Raw genomic sequence first — 19,901 nt, forward strand, 5'->3', positions numbered from 1 at the left:
ACTTATCAAAATCATTTGAATAATTTGCCAACATTACACTCTAACATCTTTACATTTCATTCTTTACTATATTTTACCACCGTATGCTTCTGGCTGTTCATGCCTACTGTGCTAATTCTAGATTTTCAGTCATTGAATATCGGCGTTTTTCCATTCAGACTAATATTTTCATGTTTATTCCATTCATACTCGGCAATAATTAAGACAGTGTTAGTGTACGTTGTGTCCTGGAGGTAAATTCCTTCAGAAATGAGTAAATTTTCAACTGTAAGTTTGGTAGTTTGTCAAGAATTTTGAGTGCATAGGCAAGTAGATAAAAAATTGAACAGAGAAATGGGAACTGATTGTTTTAAATTTAATATATATGTTTCCAATAAGTGTGGGATCATGAAAGACCTTAGATGTTTTCTCTACAGACAAAGCTGCTTATACCAATGCCAGTGCGTACACCACAACATCACGCCAGACAACTCCTGTTGTGACCCCGAAGGCGAGCTATACTGGAACATACCCTGGAGCTGCAGCTGCTGCTGCAACAGCTACCTATAACACCTCACCTTATGCTGTTCAAACAACAACTGCAAATAAAGGTAACTTTTTGGGTTTGTGTTGAAGTAACTATATAATGAAGTGCAAGTATGTGGCATTGTTAAAAGTAATGAAATCCTACTACACTAACTTTTTATTGAACTGTTAGAAATACTTTTAATTAAGGGAAAGGGAAAATAAGAACATAGGGTAGGAAGCTGATGCCTTATTATGTGTTGGAGCATTATGGAAAGAAGTTAATCAGGGAATTTCTAGGGATAAGGGAATTTCCAGAGGTAGCCTGGCTACCTCTGGAAATCGGGGAGTAATGCAAGGCAATCGGGGACAAACGTAAGGCACACTTACATTTCTCCTTGATTGCTTGTTTTCAGAGGTTTCGTTTGGGGGGCTTTTTGTTTTATAATTTGTCGCTTGACACCCCCTCCCCCGTTGTGCTTGGAGGTTCTTCTGTTTTATCTTATTAGACTTTGCCTAGGGTGACTGCAGTTGAACCCCCTTGCCTTGCCTTTGGTTTCAAGTAGCCGGGGTTGCCTATTCCATTCAGGGATAACTGGCATATCATTCAAAGTGCAGGGTAAAAGAGCCCTGCAGACAATGGAAAACCCATATTTCATTTGGTTGTACTATGTACTTCTGAGCCTGCTCCAGTTTTGTGCGAATTTGAGGGTTGTTCATTGCCAATGTCACCTGGTGACGTTCATACGTTCTGCCCCTGCCATGCTGCCTGTTGGGTTGGTGGCATCTTTGACCCCGAGTCATGTGGAACTTGTTCCCACCATGCGATTCATCTAACCCATTCCTCAGTTGAAGCCTAGAGGTTTGAGGCAGCAATGACTTTACACTTGAGGTTGTCAGAGTTGCAGCGGTCTAGATTGTGTGGTTGGTTGGATGACCCAGATTTACCCTGTTTGGTGTTTAGGGACTTGGATTTGGAGGTGTTGGTCAATTTGACTGTGGTTCCATCCGCACCTCTTCCATTCCCGGTGGGCTGGTTTCACCGTTTTCCTTCCCCCTAATGCTTCCAGTTTCAAAGCATTTGAGGGTTTTGGAATTAGGGCAGAGTTTAGCTCGACGATGTGGCTTAGGCGACTGGGGTTTGCCCCCTTCTGATACGGGTGTGGAGGCAGTTGAGCCTCTCGATCCCAACGAAGCTTTGGATCTTCCAAGCTGACCCCTTCCTTGGAAGCTTTTCCTTTGAATTTTCCTTCCCAGGCAGTGGGTGTGGATGAGGGGCTCAGAGGGGCCACGGGGCTCGGGGGGAATAGGATCAGGGCCCTTGGGGTCCCATTTGACCCTTTGTGGGCCTTTCTACCTTCTGCAAAGGGTCTTTTGTTGCAGGGTGACAGGTTTTTGTATCCCCCCTTCCCTGTGTGAGTGAGTTGGGTGTGGCTCCTCCCTGGGGTCATTTCAGTTTGGTGTCATTTGTTCTATTCTATATGGTTAAAGACCAAAATGTTGTTGAAATATAGAAATAATTCAAACTTGTGTAGTAAATGATAGAACTTTTTCTCTATGGTTAAATGGTTTTCGATGTATATTTTCTTTGTAAATGCTGCAGGTGTGAATTTATCACTATATTAATCTGTAATTGCATTCCATTCTAACTGATAATCTAGTAAAAAAATGGTATCTTGAAGATTTTGCTTAAAATGTTCACTTTATAATGTACTTTTCAATTTGAAACAGCCACAGCACTTCCTGTGTACATGCAGCAAACCTCACAGCCGGCTGCAACTGTTGCTGCTGTTAAAACTACTGGCAATACATGGCAGACTTTCAAGAAGCCTGGGGCTATGCAGGGGAAAACACAAAAGCCCAAGGCACCTCCAAAGCCACAGCAACTTCATTACTGTGATGTTTGTAAAATAAGCTGTGCAGGACCTCAAACATACAGAGAACATCTAGAGGGTCAGAAACACAAGAAGAAAGAGGCGGCTGCAAAGGCTGGGCCAACACCATCCCGTCATGGAGCATCACTGCGTTGTGAGCTGTGTGATGTAACCTGTACTGGTGCGGATGCTTATGCTGCTCATATTCGAGGTGCCAAACATCAGAAGGTAAAAATACAAAAAGTGAAAATAGTTTTATAATTCAATCATATTAAAAATATATGTATATAAATATTTGGTATAATTTCTAAAGTGCCTTTACAGTGTACATGTAAAGGCTCTGCAAATGGGTTGTACAATATAGGCAGTCCCCCTTCCCCCTTCCATTTTACTATAAATAGGTTGTTCTGAAAATAATGTTTTTGTAAAACATTTATTTGGAATGGGGAAAAAATCCCATAGGTGCAATGTTATAAATGAGGAATGTGTTCCTAGACCATCTTCACAAAAGCAGTGATTTTGTGACATAATTTAAAACAATGCAGCATATTAATTATCTTGAATGATGGAATTAATCTGCTTGTCATAAGTGGCTGTTGAAGAGTGAAGTGATATAGTAGCTAAAGGTTGTGGCTTCAGAAGTTGGTGATGCTCGGGCAATGGGTGGCAATGTGTTGGTAGCAGAGGTTGGCTGGTTATTTTCAGTCACTGGCTTTTCTTGATGTGGGAGGGTGCAAATTATCAGGGGGAAAGCACCAAGGCATTATGACTATAGCACTTAGAAGGGGTCTGGAAAAGGATTTGGGATGGGATGGGGGAAAGGAATGATGCCCAGTTACTTGGACAGTCGGGGATTGAACACTGATCTGCACGAAGCGAGACCGTTGCTCTATCGTCCAGTCCAAGTGGTTTGGTTTCTTGATGTGGGAGATCATGGGCGGGTGTCAGACACCTGTGGGTCATCGTCAATCTTGCTAGCTGCTGTAGAAGTTGATGGTTTTGGGTCTGACCGTTTCTTGAAACATTGTTTAGGGTACCAAGAGTGATGTTTTTGAGTGGAAATTGCTGGGCTGAGTTAGCAAATATGTTCTTGAGACACTTTGCACAACTATCTTTTCTATGTAAATTTGCTTATAGGGTACAAGTTCATTTAATAATTTTTGAGATGTCTTGATGTCTTTAAACATTGCCAATCAATCATCCATCACCTTAAATGCCTCTGCCATTTCCTTGACTGAATTGTTTTGCTGGGGGTGTCTCAACCACAAACTCCTTCAGAACAGCTTTATCTTAAACCTTTGCTTCCTCCAATTCCATAAGAATGTCACTTGTGAGCTTTTCTGAACGAGTCCAACAACTCGGGTAGTCAGTTCCTTTAACTGTTTTTCAAAACCTTAGAAATTTATAAATTGAGGTAAACCTTTTCAAAATCACCATTCACATTGGTCTCTAACTTCATCCCACACTATTCCCATGTAACTGGCTGACTTGTAAACATAATAGCTTTGCTAGAATTCCTCGAGGGAAATGTCTGTAATGACATTGACTTATGCCAGGCACTTCATTCCTGGCAAAAGGTTCTATGGGTGTGATAAGTCTTAAATGATCTTGTCAACCTCGGTGATTGCAGCACCGGGGTTGTGTTTTTTGGCAAGAATATAACCATGACATTTTGGCTCCATCCCTGTATCCTTTCCCTGCTGATGAGATGTGCCCTGCTTCTGTAAGGTCAATAGATTCTTGCATGCAGAGTACATGTGTATGATGATTAACCTGTGAATCATTGATGTATCCACTATCAAAGAAAAAGTATTAGATGAAACAAGATATTGAACTTATGTAGGTAGTATTTGGCTTTGCCAAATATGCTTAATGCAAAATTATGTATTCCTTATGAGTTGGAGAATAAACAATGTTTAAGGCAGAATGATCTTGTGTTACCTGGTTATACGTACGAAACTATGGTGGAAGTGCCTTCAACCTCTTTGGGGATGATATATTTTGAGATAATGGTTTGATAATACACTTCCAAATCTCATTAAAATTATAATGCAATGGAAAATTTAAGAATAATTTACTTAAGTTGAAACATTTGATTTAATTTCATTTACAGGTAGTTAAACTACACCAGAAATTAGGCAAGCCAATTCCATCGACTGATCCTGTTGTGGTTGGAGGTACAACTAAGACATCAACTACTACAGCTGGAGCTACTGTGGGTGCCAAGACAACTACAAGTGGAGGAACAGCTGCTGCCACAGGTACCCTCACAGCTACAGATGGAAAAAAGGATGACCTAAAAGATGATCTATTAGACCTTAAAGAGAAAGATGTCGAGCCAGTTGGACAAGAATATATTGAAGAAATTAAAAATGAAGAAGGTATGTAAATAATGATATTTCTGCTTATTGCAACCTCAAATATGAATTAAATTTGTAGTAGGCTTCAATTAATGGCATATTTTCCCAATGCATGGATATTTGAATACAAATTGGCTATTAAATTGTAAAAGTTATGCACAGTGAGCTAGTGGGGGAGCGAGTTGCTGTAGTCACCCCCACACAAACATGCACTTAACACTTTCGCACCCCCTTCGATGGTAAAAAAAAAAAGCGGTATGTGCGCGGAGCGTTTTTGCTGAGTAAGCGTAAAAACAAAAATGTGTGTACTCTTTTTACTCTCCTTACCTTAGTTCTTGAGCTACGTATTTCATTTTGGTACCAATGTGTTCGCAATAAAATTCTCTAGAAGAACATCAGTAAAAAGTGTCACGAAACATATAGGGATACCAGCACCAAATAAATAACTACGAAGATGACTCGCCGTGAGCGCCCAATAGCAACAAAATGTTTTTACTCTTGGGATTGTTATCACCTCCACACTTGTCCTACAGCGTTAATTTTGGTATCAATGGACTCGCAATGAAATTCCCAACACGGTGATATGAATATAAGCGTAGAATAATGATTGCAGCCCGCCTGCAAGAGTGTGGGAAGTGGTGAAATTGTTACCCAGTATCGGTGACGGGACGACGCACGGCGCTTTGAAAGTTTATACTTATTTCACTCTCATGACATTAATTTTCTATGTACGTCATTCATTTTTGTGTCAATGTGTTCGCAATAGAATGTTCTATGAGCCCATAGGTAAAAAAGATCAACAAAGCGTAAGATAGAATAGCGCCAAATATAAAACAACGCTGGAACATATCAGTGAGCGTCAAACACACATGAAATGTTTTTACTTTTGTTATGTTTGTCAAGTTTATACTTGTTGCACACAGTTATTTTTGGTTGTACATTGATCGGAATAAAATTCCCTAAACAGACATATGCATATAATACATGATATGGGGGAAGCATTACCAGTATAAACGGCTAAAGTCACCCACCTGCAACCCGTTTGGGACATACCATTTGATCGAAGTGGTCCACACCTTTCATGAACTTATTGTACCATGCAGCCTAGTGGTGAGAAAGAGAGCCTCATGGCGCGCAGTTTGAAACAAACCCAAAGTAAATCGGATAAAAATTGAATTTTATAAAAATATTTTAAAAGAGGACATAACTTTGTCCACTATGCGGGAGCGGTTAGCGAAACAGGACTCCTCAGTGAGTCCGGTTAGCGCGAAAGTGTTAAACTCAAATGAGCTCAAGTAATGTAAGAAACTACTACTATATGCTGTTTAAAGAACAAGTATGACTGGCAGATAACACAAAATGTTGGGAGGTATCAATGCTCAAGGTATTAGCTATGAAATGGAGCTCATTTTACCTTGTCAGTGATGGTCATGAATTGTTTCATATGTTGCAGTACTAAAGTTCTTTCTAATAACTCTGTGGCTCATTTGGGCACTCGGTTGCCACCTGTATCCCCACGTGTGTGTGCGTGTGTGAGATTGGCATTTTTGCACGTAGTGTAGCCTGTAGATGAGCACCTCTGATTCCCTGCAGAACCATGCATCCACTTCTTTATTGACATTTTTCCTTATTTTGACCCTTTGTTTTATTATTTTTTTTTTTTTTTTATAAGCATTATGAAAGGCTAAAGCTTTCATGAGGGATGTTTCAACACCATCACAAACGATGATGGTGTTGGGGAAGGAAAAGGGATTGGTCATCTTTCATAGTATTTATATGCAGAGGAAATCTGATATGAGTTATTGCAGCAAAAGTTTAAAAATTTGCACATTTTCTTGTCCAATAAATATTTACGTGTTGAAGCTGCATCTGTGCCAATGCATGAAAGGCAGACAACCAGTGCTGCAGTCTCAACCACGTCTTAATAAATATGTAGAACCCTTTAAGCCCAACTGAAATCTAGAAAATTGTTATACAAGTATAGTAATATTAATTCTTTTGTGATCCTTAGGTGACTGTACAATAATTGATGTGTAAAGATTTTTCCAAGGTCAATAATAGGCCTTATATATAGTGATAATTTGCAACGCTTCGTTTTGTTATGTTTATAACTATTCTCTATCAGACCATCGCCACTCGAATATTGTGCTCATGGTATAAACTGTGTTAAGTTATTAATTTATAACTTCATCATTTGAAACCCTAATACTGAGAATTATTGTTTCAGTACACTTTATCTTAAAGCCATTTTCAATATCAGTTTTTCTAGAGTATTAGCTAAGTCTGTATATATAGCTATTGGCTGATTTTTTTTATTGGTACAGCTTTAATTAAAATCTCTTATGGTGTTGTGCATGTACCTAATAAGGCAAAAAAGAAAAGGGCCAGGAAGGTGATGGCTGGTACTTGTTTTGGATGTATTAAGTGCTGTTGGAATGAATTATATCTTCCCCCAATGTAGTTCATTGTGCAGTTTCCACTGTCAACACTTTGAATGTGTGTGTATTTGCTGAATGCAAAAGCTGGTTCTTCCCTACCTAATATCTTGTTGGAAATGGCATATAGGATTAACTTCTGCACATTTAATTAAATATTGTATATGATCTTTCCTTGTAGGCAAAGTGATTAGTTTCAATTGCAAGCTCTGCGAGTGTCGTTTCAATGATCCTAATGCAAAAGAAATGCATATGAAGGGTCGCCGTCACCGATTGCAGTACAAGAAAAAAGTTAATCCCGAGCTTGTGGTGGAAGTCAAACCATCTCTTCGCCAACGTAAACTACAAGAAGAAAAGTTGCGCCGCCAGCAGGTAAGATGCTAATGTAGATTAGGTTTAAATAATTGTATGATATTTACAATTAACCATTTCATGACAATTTGGTAAATGGGTTTATTTTATAAATGCAGTGGAGTCCTACTCTAAGGAAACCATTCATGCTAGTAATTTTCACTGCAAAACAATCTCCATTGCATTCAAATGATAGACATGGTCCACACGAAATTTCCCAATTCTCTCCTGTTGCAGTCAATTAAAAAAGATTTTTTAGCAGAATGAAATCCTTCTATTGCAATTAGACCTTAGGTGATAGGTACCATTTTGGGTAGGACACTACCGTCTGTGTTGGTGCATGTTGCAGTATTGTGTCCGAAAAGTCTACATACGTGTGTATAAATACCCTCATAAAAATGGCAAAAATGCCATGTTACAAGTTGGGCACATAAGAGTATGAACTTAATTTTATCTTAAAGGATTTTTGTTCATCTGTTTCATCACTGGTCAAACTTTTTTACTCAAATAATGGCAGTTATTATTATTATTATTATTATTATTATTATTATTATTATTATTATTATTATTATTATTATTATCTGGGTGGGGGGGACCCTTGACAGCTCCCTGTAGCTGTCTTGCTGAGATTGCTCAGTGTAACAACTCACATGAATTGTTTGTGTTCTGTTTTTTCCCAACGGCGACCAGAAGCAGAACCTGGCCCCTCAAAGATACAGAAAGCAAATGATATTCCACATTTTCACTGGGAAAGGATCTTGAAAGTCACTGAAGCTTTAAAACCTTGGTCCATAAGAATCAAAGCTTTGAAACTGATAAATAACTCTACCTTACCTTGAGGTGTTTTCGGGGCTTAGCGTCTGACAGCTGGTTGGACAGCGCTTCGGATTCGTAGTCCTGAAGTTCCGGGTTCGATCCCCGGTGGAGGCAGAGACAAATGGGCAAAATGTTTCTTTCACCCTGATGCCCCTGTTACCTAGCAGTAAATAGGTACCTGGGAGTTAGACAGCTGCTGGGGGCTGCTTCCAGGGGGGGGGGGTAAGAAAAAGGAGGCCTGGTTGAGGACCGGGCCGGGGGGACGCCAAGCCCTGAAATCATCTCGAGATAACCTAAAGATATAGCGTCCCCACGGCCCAATCGTCGACCAGGCCGCCTCGTTGCTGGACTGGTCGACCAGGCTGTTGGACGCGGCTGCTCGCAGCCTGACGTATGAATCATAGCCCTGTTAATCAGGTATCCTTTGGAGGTGCTTATCAAGTTCTCTCTTGAACACTGTGAGGGGTCAGCCAGTTATGCTCCTTAACTTGCAGTTAACCAGCTTGCAGTCTATCCCCAGGCCCATGATCACAAATATGCTATTCTGTGATGTTTTTAAATGTGTTTGGCTGGTATTCATGCTTGTGGGTATTGGAGGTCAAAAAGGGTCATGGCAGCCAGGTATTTAGTAATGTCCCTATTCCTATCAGGTCCTGTTTTTCCCTGGGCCATGTTTCCTGGCTGACAGTCTCTCCTTCGTATTAGAACTTGCCACCCCCTTCTTGCATTTCTCAGGTTACTTAGCTACAAGGAGCCTCTAGAACTCCGGCATTAAATGTAATGTAATGTCTTTTTTCTGGTATCTCCCTGGTGGCTCCCTGGCTCCCTCCCTTTCAGGTTCATCATGTTTGTTGGGGTGATTTTTATCTGTTCCAGAACTGACTTTGAAGTTGACAAAGAAGTGAGCACTCTCGGTCAATTGGTGGTGGCGATCGATACCAGCTTGTTAAAACTAGATTAAATTATTGTTTGGAGGGTTGTTAGGCAGGTACATGACTTCAGTTTTTGTGTATCCTGTATCTCTAAAGCTTTCTAGATGAAGTGGCAGAATGTCATTTGCTCAGCCCCTCTACTAGGGGGCCAGGCTCTGGCTCTGGTCTCTGTTAAGCCAAACAAAATTCCTGCAATGGATATATATGACTATAGTATGAAGCAATTTCAGTGAGATAGCAACGGGGAACCATCAGGACTCGACCAGAAATATGCGTTACGTTACGTTCATTATTTTTAAATTTTACATTACATTCCTTGAGTTTTTAATTTGCTCTGGTGGTAGATTCCTCTTTCTCAGCCTACCTGCATAATTTTATTGACAATGCCGGGTGGGGGTGGACCACCGTAAAAATGCCGCAGCCCAGGAGTTGAAGGCTTTATATGCATGGTAAAATTAGTTGAGAATTGATATATTGAATTTTGTTTTGCCTGTCATTTTGTAATCGTTGAGTTTTATAACTTCATTCTGAAGCCTTTTGCAAATTGCTTAGAACTGGTTGGCAAAGTGCATGGCATTTTCAAATTAGTAATTGCTCTTGGGAAAAACAAAACAAATGTGGTATCAGGTTATGGCAGTATTTTATTAGAACTTTCTTTAACATTGTTTTTGTCTTCTTGCAATGAGAATGTTTTTGTTGACTATAGAGATGTGCTATATATTATAATTTAGTTTAGGCATGATCACATTGGTATTCTGATCTGTTCACTATGTCAAGTTCTGTTTGAGCACTGCTGATGTGTATTATTATTTTTAGAAGTACAGTGATTGCATGTACAGTATTAAATTATATTATATTTTTGTACTAGCATTATTTTTATTGCCCATTTTCTTTTGTTAACGGAGTAAAGTTTTGATGTAGAATTGTTTTATTCGTTTATTTTGAGCATGATAATGTACTCCTCTTAAGTTAAGTGTAAGCATTGCTTGTAAATAGCCTGGTTTGCACCAGCTGCGTGAGGAGATGTGGAGGCGCCGGGAGGAGGAACGACTACTGGAAGAGGAGGAGCGGTGGTACTGGGAGGAGCGAAGAAGGTACGAAGAAGAATGTGAATATCTAGACTGGTGTCGTCGGTATCCTCGAGGCCCACCAGGACCCCCACCTATGATGCCTCCGGGCATGCCAAGACCACCCTTCATGCCTGGGATGCCTCCAATGATGGTAAGATTTCCATTAACACTTTCCGCCTCACGGCGAAGGTAAAAAAAAAAGCGGTATGTGCTCACGGCGTTTTGCCGCGTAAGCATAAAAACAAAAATGTGTATACTCTTTTTACTCTCCTGACCTTAGTTCTCGAGCTACGTATTTCATTTTGGTACCAACGTGTTCGCAATAAAATTCTCTAGAAGAACATCAGTAAAAAAAAGTCACGACACGTATAGGGATACCAGCACCAAATAAATAACTATGAAGATGACTCGCCGTGAGCGCCCAATAGCAACAAAATGTTTTTACTCTTGGGATTGTTATCACCTCCACACTTGTCCTACAGCGTTAATTTTGGTATCAATGGACTCGCAATGAAATTCCCAACACGGTGATATGAATATAAGCGTAGAATAATGATTGCGGCCCGCCCGCAAGAGAGGGAAGTGGTGAAATTGTTACCCGGTATCGGTGACGGGACGACACACGGCGCTTTGAAAGTTTATACTTATTTCACTCTCATGACATTATTATTCTATGTACGTCATTCATTTTTGTGTCAATGTGTTCGCAATAGAATGTTCTATGAGCCCGTAGGTAAAAAAGATCAACAAAGCTTAAGATAGAATAGTGCCAAATATATAACAACGCTGGAACATATCAGTGAGCGTCAAACACACACGAAATGTTTTTACTTTTGTTTTGTTTGTCAAGTTTATACTTGTTGCACACAGTTATTTTTGGTTGTACAGTGATCGGAATAAAATTCCCTAAACAGACAAATGTATATAATACATGATATGGGGGAAGCATTACCAGTATAAACTGCTAAAGTCACCCACCTGCAACCCGTTTGGGACATAATACCATTTGATCGAAGTGGTCCACACCTTTCATGAACTTATTGTACCATGCAGCCTAGTGGTGAGAAAGAGAGCCTCATAGCGCGCAGTTTGAAACAAACCCAAAGTAAATCGGATAAAAATTGAATTTTATACAAATATTTTAAAAGAGGACATAAATTTATGTCCACCATGCGGGAGCGGGTAGGCGAAACAGGACGCCGGGAGGAGTCCTGATCCGCAGAAAGTGTTAAATACCTGTACTTGCAAAATTAAAAGATAGGCTAGTTGTACTAGATTATTCTGTAACTCTCCCCGAAGTCATACCTTGTGCAATTATCACTCAATTATTAGTTTATTTTCCATAACTGTGTTGAAGGTATTAAGATTGTTTAATTAAATACCTAATAAAAAAAGTAAGAAGTGTAATATTGACAGGAAGAGTGTTTGAGGCATGTCAGTATGATCTTGGGAATGAGAGAGAAGGCAGGGGAAATAGATAAGTTGGACAAGGATAGCCTCTTCAGACTGAAAGAAAGCAGGACAAAACATGTGTGAAAGCTGATAGTGCAAACGAGCTGAAGTTACATAAGAAAGTACAGAGTTAACTACCCTGTACGGGTAGTTAACAAATGAAATGTTCTAAAAGAGGGAGTTGTGGAAACGACTGCCATCCACAACGTTAAGGCCCGATTCAACTAAAAATTTGAGAGTAGTTAGGCTGTAATGCAACTGGTACAAGGTTAGGCAGAGCATAAAGAGCTAGACCTCACTACCCAGTAAATACTGATAAGTAACGGGTTAAGAGAACTGAACCTAGCGCCCCTAGAGGTGAGAGAAAAGAAAGGGATGTTATTACTACATACAAAGTACTGAGGGAAATAGACACTGTTCAAGGGCAGTTTACTTAAATTGAAAAGTGGGACTAGGGATTCATAGTAGTCATGTGAGATGTAAGGCAATCATGTGTTGGAAGTTAATGATGTTGAGATTAAAGGTGATGCGGTACATTGAGTTTCAAAAACTTCTTTGAGTTCTTGGGTTTCATGTTACATGCCAGGTGGGTCAGTGCAAGCGTGCTTAGAAGCTTTAAAAGTCTTGAATTGAAAGTTACTTCTTATCCTGTGTTCTTATTTGCAAAAACTCATCACTTGTGCCAACATCAGTCTTATCATTACTTTAATGGGGGCCTCAGTGGTTCTGAACTACCCCAGTGCATTAATTTTCTTTGGTTGCTCTTAATCCTCATTCTAGTTTTCCTCATCAGCATTATAAATATGCTCCAGCCATAAATTCTTAACCTGTATCATCCCCACTATTATACACATCCCCTTACAGCATGAGCTGAATGCATTTCACCGTGTTGTCTAATATACCCTATACAGTACTATGTTGAGTGGAGCTGCTGTGATTGTAAAGTATTTTTTTATTTGTACAATCATTGACTAGTACATTACTAGTCTCAGGTCATTTGTACTCCATTAAAGATAAGGAAGGATCCTAATGTGTTAATTTCTTTCTATACAGCCTATGCGCAGACCAGACTCAAGTGATGATAGACATGTTCTGGCAAAGCATGCAGAAATATATCCAAAAGAGGAAGAACTGGGAGCTATTCAGAAGATTGTATCAAACACAGAAAAAGCCCTCAAAATGGTTTCTGACTACTTAGCAGAGGTTGATGCACCTAAAGAACAACAGGTCAAGCCAAAGATAAAAAAAGATAAAGAAGAAGATCCAAAGGGAGAGGACGACAAAAAAGATGGGTGAGTTTTTTTCCAGATTACTTTGAAGCAAGCAGTTTATTTGGAAGTGACAAGATTAGGAAATTGTTTGGCTTACTGTGGACTAGAGCCAGAACCTGGTCCTGCTTACAAAGGCACAGGGAGCAAGTGTTCATTTGCCACCCCTATCCAGAAAGCCTCCAGAAGGTCAGCAAGGCTTTACACACAGCTGAAGGGTTCACAGAAAATGGAGCATCAAAACAGCCTAACAACTTTGCAAATGATTGTTAATTGATTGTCTTATAGTCCAAATATATATTATTTATTTACCTAAATCTGCATATTGGGGATAAATTGAATTAAAATATATAATTACTTTTCAGTGAAAAAAAAGAGGATGGTCCTCCACGAATGCTGAAAGGTGTGATGCGTGTAGGTATCTTAGCAAAAGGTCTCTTATTGCGAGGAGACACCAGTGTTCAGTTGGTCGTGCTTTGTGGAGACAAACCTACACGAACCCTGTTAGACAGAGTGGCAGATAATCTTCCAAAACAGCTTGCGGTGAGTGTATGAATTTTTCTTTTTGAAGTCTTGCTTTTTCTTGTCATTCTTTTATAGACAATCCAATTAGTTGCTTTTTATGGATTATCATTTTGTGAAGGGTTTCTTGTTGTATTTTAAAGTTGTATCTGTTACAGGTAACGGTTTGATATTTTGTATGTGTACAGATTCTTTAGATAATGCATCTTAATTTCCATCCTTATATATTTACATTTGTGGCCAGTTATGTGGAGCTTTAACTTTCTCATTGCATACTAAGAGTAATTGTTTAAATTCTTGTACTTGCATGGATATACCTAATAAGTAATAGGGGTCAGATTTTAGCTGCTTCTGTAGCAGAGTGACCCGATAGAAAGATGGCCTGGAGTTTTTGGACAGAAATAAGTTTATAGGATTTAGTGAGAAAATTAAGTTTTTTTTCTAAAAGAGGGCAACTTGTCTCAGCCAGTGGTTGTCAGACTAGGTGACTAGGGGCGAATGTAGTAGCAAAAACCATAACATTATTGTTGGCAACCAGGAGATTGGCGTATAGCTTGGAGACATTGGGTTCCATGCTTCAAGGGAAAGGGTGAATGAGAATTGAGCCACATTATTCACTGTAAAAGCCTTAGAACTAACTCCATTCCCCATAGAAAAGATGACAGACCAGCTGGAAATCTTTTCCCAAGAGCAACAACACAATTTAGGCTTGTCAGATGACAACAGTCAGCCCGAACTCTCCTAAGTGAGTAGGTGCCACCTTTCACCCTCTCCCTCTCCTACTCTTCAAACAAATGAAAAGGCATTCAATAGTTATATGCCCCTGAGGGATACAGAGCCTATATGATGCTTCCTGAAGCGCTCAGGAAATTTGGGCTTGGCCTCTTCTGCACTGCAAGAAAGGATTTTTATTATTATTTTCTGCCACAGGTGTGGCCACATTTACAATGCAAACCAGCATATATACATTTTCTTCTGTCTTCCGTGGGTGAAGGAAGGGATCCAGCTTGCTCACATCTGCTATGACCATGGAGGGAAAATGGGCAATACCTATTTAGTCCTAGAAATCTGACTGTAAGTCTACATAATGGAAAAACTAATCCCACCATAGTGACAATCTTGTCATCTAACTCAGCTGAAGACTTTGACTGCCAACTTTGATATTTTTGTGTTAAAGCATGTAGCCAGACAACAGGGGCAATCCGAACAAGCGAGAGCTGATCACTGGGGGAAGATTCTTAATGTTACATTTCCCAGTCTGTTAAAAAGTTTGTAGCCTGTAATTAAGCATTTACAGCATTGTGGTTCGAACCAAAGAGAGTCAGCGAAGCACTTGTTCTGGGAGTGTTCGGACGTCATCAATTAAGTCGTTTGTGAGCCGTTTTTCATTCATAAACGGGGTTTGGCGGGTCCATAAAATGGACTTTGACCTTTGTTTGAGTATGGGCTGTATAGTACTGGACACATCAAAGTGCATGGAGACCCTGGCTGACCGGGTTCGAATCCTTCAGGGGTCGAGTTTTCTGATATGTAAGCCCGAGTCTTAAAATTGCACATGGCACACATTTTGCCTCCAATATATACATGATAATCACTCATTTGCTATTAAAAGTATAGTCTTCTCTATGGCTGCTGTAAACATTCAGACACTGGATGGTAATGTTGCCAAAACTGGTCGTTTGTTTACCTAGGCCTTAGAAGGAAAGCGAGTGATTTTTTTTCTCTTCAAGCTTGGGGATGATTACTGGAGGCTGTGGAAGCAAAGGCTATTACTGAGAGTCCTGTGTATGTGCAGGACTATTTTAAATATTTTAAATTACTAAATCATAAATTTAAATGATAGATGCTATCTAAGCATTTAGACAAAATTCATACATGATTTGTGCCCTCCAGGGGGTTGATTCACGGCACACAAGTCTTGGGACAGTGAGAAGTATTAACACTAATTGGGGTCAAATGGTTACCATTTCTAAAATATCCTCCAGATAAGCACCCTTCAAGAAGTTAGGTACATTTGTCACAAACTAAATGTAACTAGGTTGGGCTTGGGGAGTAGAACAATTGCCAGTGTGACTATTTGCTGGGAGTGGCTATGAGTGGGAGGCACACGTTATTCTGGGACGTTATTGGAAGGCAAAAGTAAGCATTTGACTAGTGTGACTGGGGAGTAGCAAAGATTTGCATCATGGTGGTGGTGGCCATCGTAACCCCTGACTCTTTATAAATGCCTGATTAGTTACGATTATGATTAAGACAGTATTCATGCAAAAAAGTCTCAACTCTGCATAAATACAAACAAATTTTGTTAAATACATATAAGAATACTGTAGAAGTTTGCTATTTGAGAAAGGGCCCCCTTGCCGGATGAGCATGTTTCCCGGATTAACTGACTTTTCACCGCGGAAGTCCAAAAGAAAACATTTCCAGAAATGTTTGTATCACAAACAACAATAATTTGAATTAGTGTGTGATGCTGGGTGGGTGGTTAGCTGCTTGGCTGTTATGTAGGCAGGGCAAGTGGATGGGCAGGCATGGATAGGTGGGTTTTACATGTGTATGGCAGACAGAACTGCCTCCCCTCCCTCCCTTCCTTCCTGACAGACTGGTAGGGCAGCCGTTTCACTTGTTTATCTCTCGGTGGTAAAGGTTCACATGTTTATATTCGGCGGCAAGTAAACCCTTGGTTTTAGAGAGATTTTTAGGCTTCAAATGCTGTATACGCTGATCGGGCCAAATATCCGCTAGTCCAGCTTCTATGCACATTTTGGCCGGATGGGGAGATAACTTTATCCGGTCAAGTTTTTTACCGGATTAGGGAGTTTTCTGGATTGGCGGGTCCCAAATTAGCGAGCTTCTACAGTACGTGCTTTTTTGTTACGTATTTTACAACTAAAAATAAGAAATTTATCTGTCATATGATCATTAGTTGTATTTGATATATTTTAAGATAACCATGACCTGATTTTTAATTGGGATTAATTTTTATCTGAATGTTGTTGAAGGATTTGCAGTTTTATAAATGGAATTGTTGGGCTTTGCTTTCAATGGAAAATATACCTTTTGGTTTCCACGGTCAAAGGAATAACAAAGTAAAAATTAACGTCATTCATTTTATTGTGTAATATACGTTGTTGATGGTTGAGTACATTGTAAAATGTTACTTTTATGTTGTAGGTTGTTGCACCAGAAGACAAATATGACATCCAGAGAGTAGTTGAGGAGGCTGCACTAGTTGTGCAGAACATTGGTGAACAGCGAATCTCCGTGAATGTCACCTTAACGTCGCCCATCATGAGGGAACAGCTTCTTCATGATGGAGGTAACACAAATGGGTTAAATAGAAGCCTGATTGTCTACAGTGACAGGTTAAGAAGGAAGCCTTTTATATGGATTGAGTGAATTATTCTGTCTTCAATTTTTCTAATCTTTTTCTTTAATTTAGACTGATTTTTCAGTATGGATCTCTCCCTATCAATTTTTTCACTTTTGTTTCCCTTACCCACATTTATCTCAACAGAATATCTCTCAGCATCCATTGAAAGACTTTTCTAACTAGGGGAAGTCAAGATTTTCATCACATTATGCTGTACTTTTCTAATGTTGATCATATCATTTATGGCAGAATTTATGGTCTCAAGTAAATTGTGATGAAAATGCTACCAAGACTGGCCTCTTCTACTGCTTAACATTGAGACCAGGGGACACAGTGAAAGCATTATTATGAACAGTATTTATTAGTAGGCCCTGCTTTGTGACCAAACATTATAATTTTTTTTTATTTTTTTTTTATTTTTTGTATTTAAATTAAGCATTGCTGGCCCCTGGTTCACTAAGTTATAACTTTCCCCTCTGTCTTGATGGTCATTAGTAATGGAATGAAAAAGGGCCATATAAAGAGACACTGGACAAGAGAATTGCGTTCTTTGCAGTCAACTTTGACCTCAATCTAAACTGTACTGTACTTTTTCAGTTAAGTCTGTGCCTTGAGACCAGGCATGAACATTGTGGCTCTCTTGTACTGCAGAGGGGAAGAGTTGCCCATTGGCCACACCTGACCCAATCTCCACCATCCCTGGGAACACAGACCTAGAGCAGTCTTAGCTGTTTTATTCATTTTTAATATGTATAGTAGATAATGTACAAGTAAATTTCTTGACCTGGTACTTTTCCATGGAATTCATCTTTATATCTATCTTTGAAATATTTAAAATGCAAAGTAAATATGGAAAAACTCGTTCAGTTATAGACTGCCTGGCTTCCTGTTTACCCTATGCCTACACTGTCATGGTGTTAGGCTGCTGTGAAGTTTACATGTGCAGGCAGAGGTGGTGGGTGGTGAGAGGACGATGGCGGGTGGGTGGGTGTGGCGCGGGTGTGTGACGGACGCTGTGTTGTTGTATTTTAGACTCCCAGGTGACCGCCGCCAAGGATCCTCCAGATGTGCTCGACAAGCAGAAATGTCTGGACGCTCTTGCTGCCCTCAGACATGCCAAGTGGTTCCAGGTTTGCAACCCATTCATCTGAGGGTTAAACTAGGTTAGGCTGTTCCTTCCTCTTGTTTGGAATAGATGAGAAGGAACAGGTTGGCCTGGCCTCCCTCAAACTTTTCAGCCTTATGGAGATGTGTGGGTGGGTTGGGTTAGAAAATTTTAGGTTAGCTTTAGGTCATGTCAGGTTTTTGCCTTTACTGTGCAACCTTAGTTAACTGCCACCTGTATGTTATTTTATGCACATTTTGAAAATCAGCATGGATGAAGGTTTAGCAAGGTTGTTTATTAGAAGAACTTCATTTATTTGGCAATAATTATGCCAACTTTAAGGCTGATGCATTGTTTTGTTTTAATTTTCAACTTGCTGAGTTGGTCATTTTTCATGCTGATTTTCAGAGTGTACTTAGCTTTCACAGCTGCCAGTTCATAGGGTTTGGACAGTGATGGAAAGAGCCTGTTTCATTCATATCATGGTGGCTTTTATTTTATTTATTTTTGTTCTATTTCATGATAAGTCTTGAGCTAGGAAGTATTAATTGCCCCTTAACTACTCCCTGATTGTGGTTGGTGTGCAGTGAGGTAGTGATGGTTTTGTCTACTGCCTTTAACCTTATCCTTATGTGAGGCAAGGTAGTAGAAATCCTTCCTCCCAAAGTTGTCCCATATCCCTACATCCCATGCAGCTACCTCACAGCAGTGCCTCTCACCCATTCATGGAGGCGTCTCATTGTGGGCTTAGCCTGCAAGAAAAAGCATGAGGCTGGAAAGTACAGGAGGACTCTGCTTCGTTATGGAAAGGGGCTGTACTTTGTTCCAGTAATGGTGTGTCTTGCGCCTTAGTAGCTTGCTATCAGAATAACAGCAGTGGAGCCTTTGTTTTGTGGAGTTTCCAAGCAGAGTTCATACAAGAACCTGGTTCAACATAAATATTAAGACTATTTTGTGCTGGCTGTAGTGGGTGCATGGAGTGAAAGAAGTATACAATGTTTGTTCTATTTCATCTCTATGCACTTGTTAGTACAAGATGGGCAATATATATCTTACATGTATTTGAGTTGCACATATTTAGGATTCATGAATGATTTTGTTAAAAAATTTTATATTGTTAGATACTTAAAATTTTTTGTGCTTTCCAGTTTGTATATGGTATATCTAGTTATGAATGTGCATCAAGTAATTAATGCCCATCTTGGACCAACCAGCACTTGTGTAAAATGACGGTACTCATAATCGTGTTGTCCCTCAGGCTAGAGCTAACGGACTTCAGAGCTGCGTTATGGTGATAAGAATCCTTCGTGACTTGTGTCAACGTGTACCTACTTGGGGACCATTGAATAGTTGGGTAAGTATTATTGTGTGGCCTGGTGAGTCACCAACAAAGTATAACTAAATACTACACCTTGTTATAAAGTGTATGTCCAGAGTGAAGGTAAACTTGGAGCTGTGAGACTATACAGCATATAATTTGTTACATATTAATATTGTTGCTTGCTAATTTTTTATAACATTATAACAGATTTTTGGAATTATTGTGGCAATGTATTACACAATATACAAGATAATTTGCACATTTTACCTAAAGATAAATTTTAAATAGATTTGTACAGATATAGTAGCATACACCAGTTTATCCAGGCGGTGCCATCCTTCCATTATCACGTGTATCTACTTTCTACTTTTGCTTAGACTTGGATATCCATTCTATTATTCTTAGCTAATCCCTATCTTTTTCTATGAGGTGTGTGTGTAATTACCTAAATGTAGTTACAGGATGAGAGCTTTGCTCTTGGTGTTCCATCTTCCCACCACTGTCATATAATGCTCTGA

The 19,901-nt window shown here is 39.6% G+C and overlaps 1 protein-coding gene across 15 annotated transcripts in view; it reads left to right on the forward strand.

The window, feature by feature from the left end:
• Zn72D (Zinc-finger protein 72D) overlaps nucleotides 1-19,901 on the forward strand; it is a 59,746-nt gene that overhangs the window by 5,980 nt on the left and 33,865 nt on the right. For 9 of the 15 annotated variants that reach the window (XR_011223121.1, XR_011223123.1, XR_011223126.1 and 6 more), the window contains exons 3-12: nucleotides 402-590; nucleotides 2,236-2,606; nucleotides 4,492-4,759; nucleotides 7,355-7,545; nucleotides 10,269-10,493; nucleotides 12,848-13,086; nucleotides 13,428-13,605; nucleotides 16,759-16,903; nucleotides 17,990-18,087; nucleotides 19,321-19,416. Coding sequence is in view for 12 of the 15 variants with exons in the window: in XM_069306284.1 (XP_069162385.1) it covers nucleotides 402-590; nucleotides 2,236-2,606; nucleotides 4,492-4,759; nucleotides 7,355-7,545; nucleotides 10,269-10,493; nucleotides 12,848-13,086; nucleotides 13,428-13,605; nucleotides 16,759-16,903; nucleotides 17,990-18,087; nucleotides 19,321-19,416 (2,000 nt within the window). In the remaining 3 variants the exon portion in view is untranslated. The remainder of the gene's footprint in view (nucleotides 1-401; nucleotides 591-2,235; nucleotides 2,607-4,491; nucleotides 4,760-7,354; nucleotides 7,546-10,268; nucleotides 10,494-12,847; nucleotides 13,087-13,427; nucleotides 13,606-16,758; nucleotides 16,904-17,989; nucleotides 18,088-19,320; nucleotides 19,417-19,901) is intronic. The other 6 variants (XM_045735891.2, XM_069306310.1, XM_045735892.2 and 3 more) reach the window with 3 other exon arrangements.

Source organism: Procambarus clarkii, chromosome 6 (assembly GCF_040958095.1).
Source record: "Procambarus clarkii isolate CNS0578487 chromosome 6, FALCON_Pclarkii_2.0, whole genome shotgun sequence".
NCBI classification, from domain to species: Eukaryota; Metazoa; Arthropoda; class Malacostraca; order Decapoda; family Cambaridae; genus Procambarus; species Procambarus clarkii.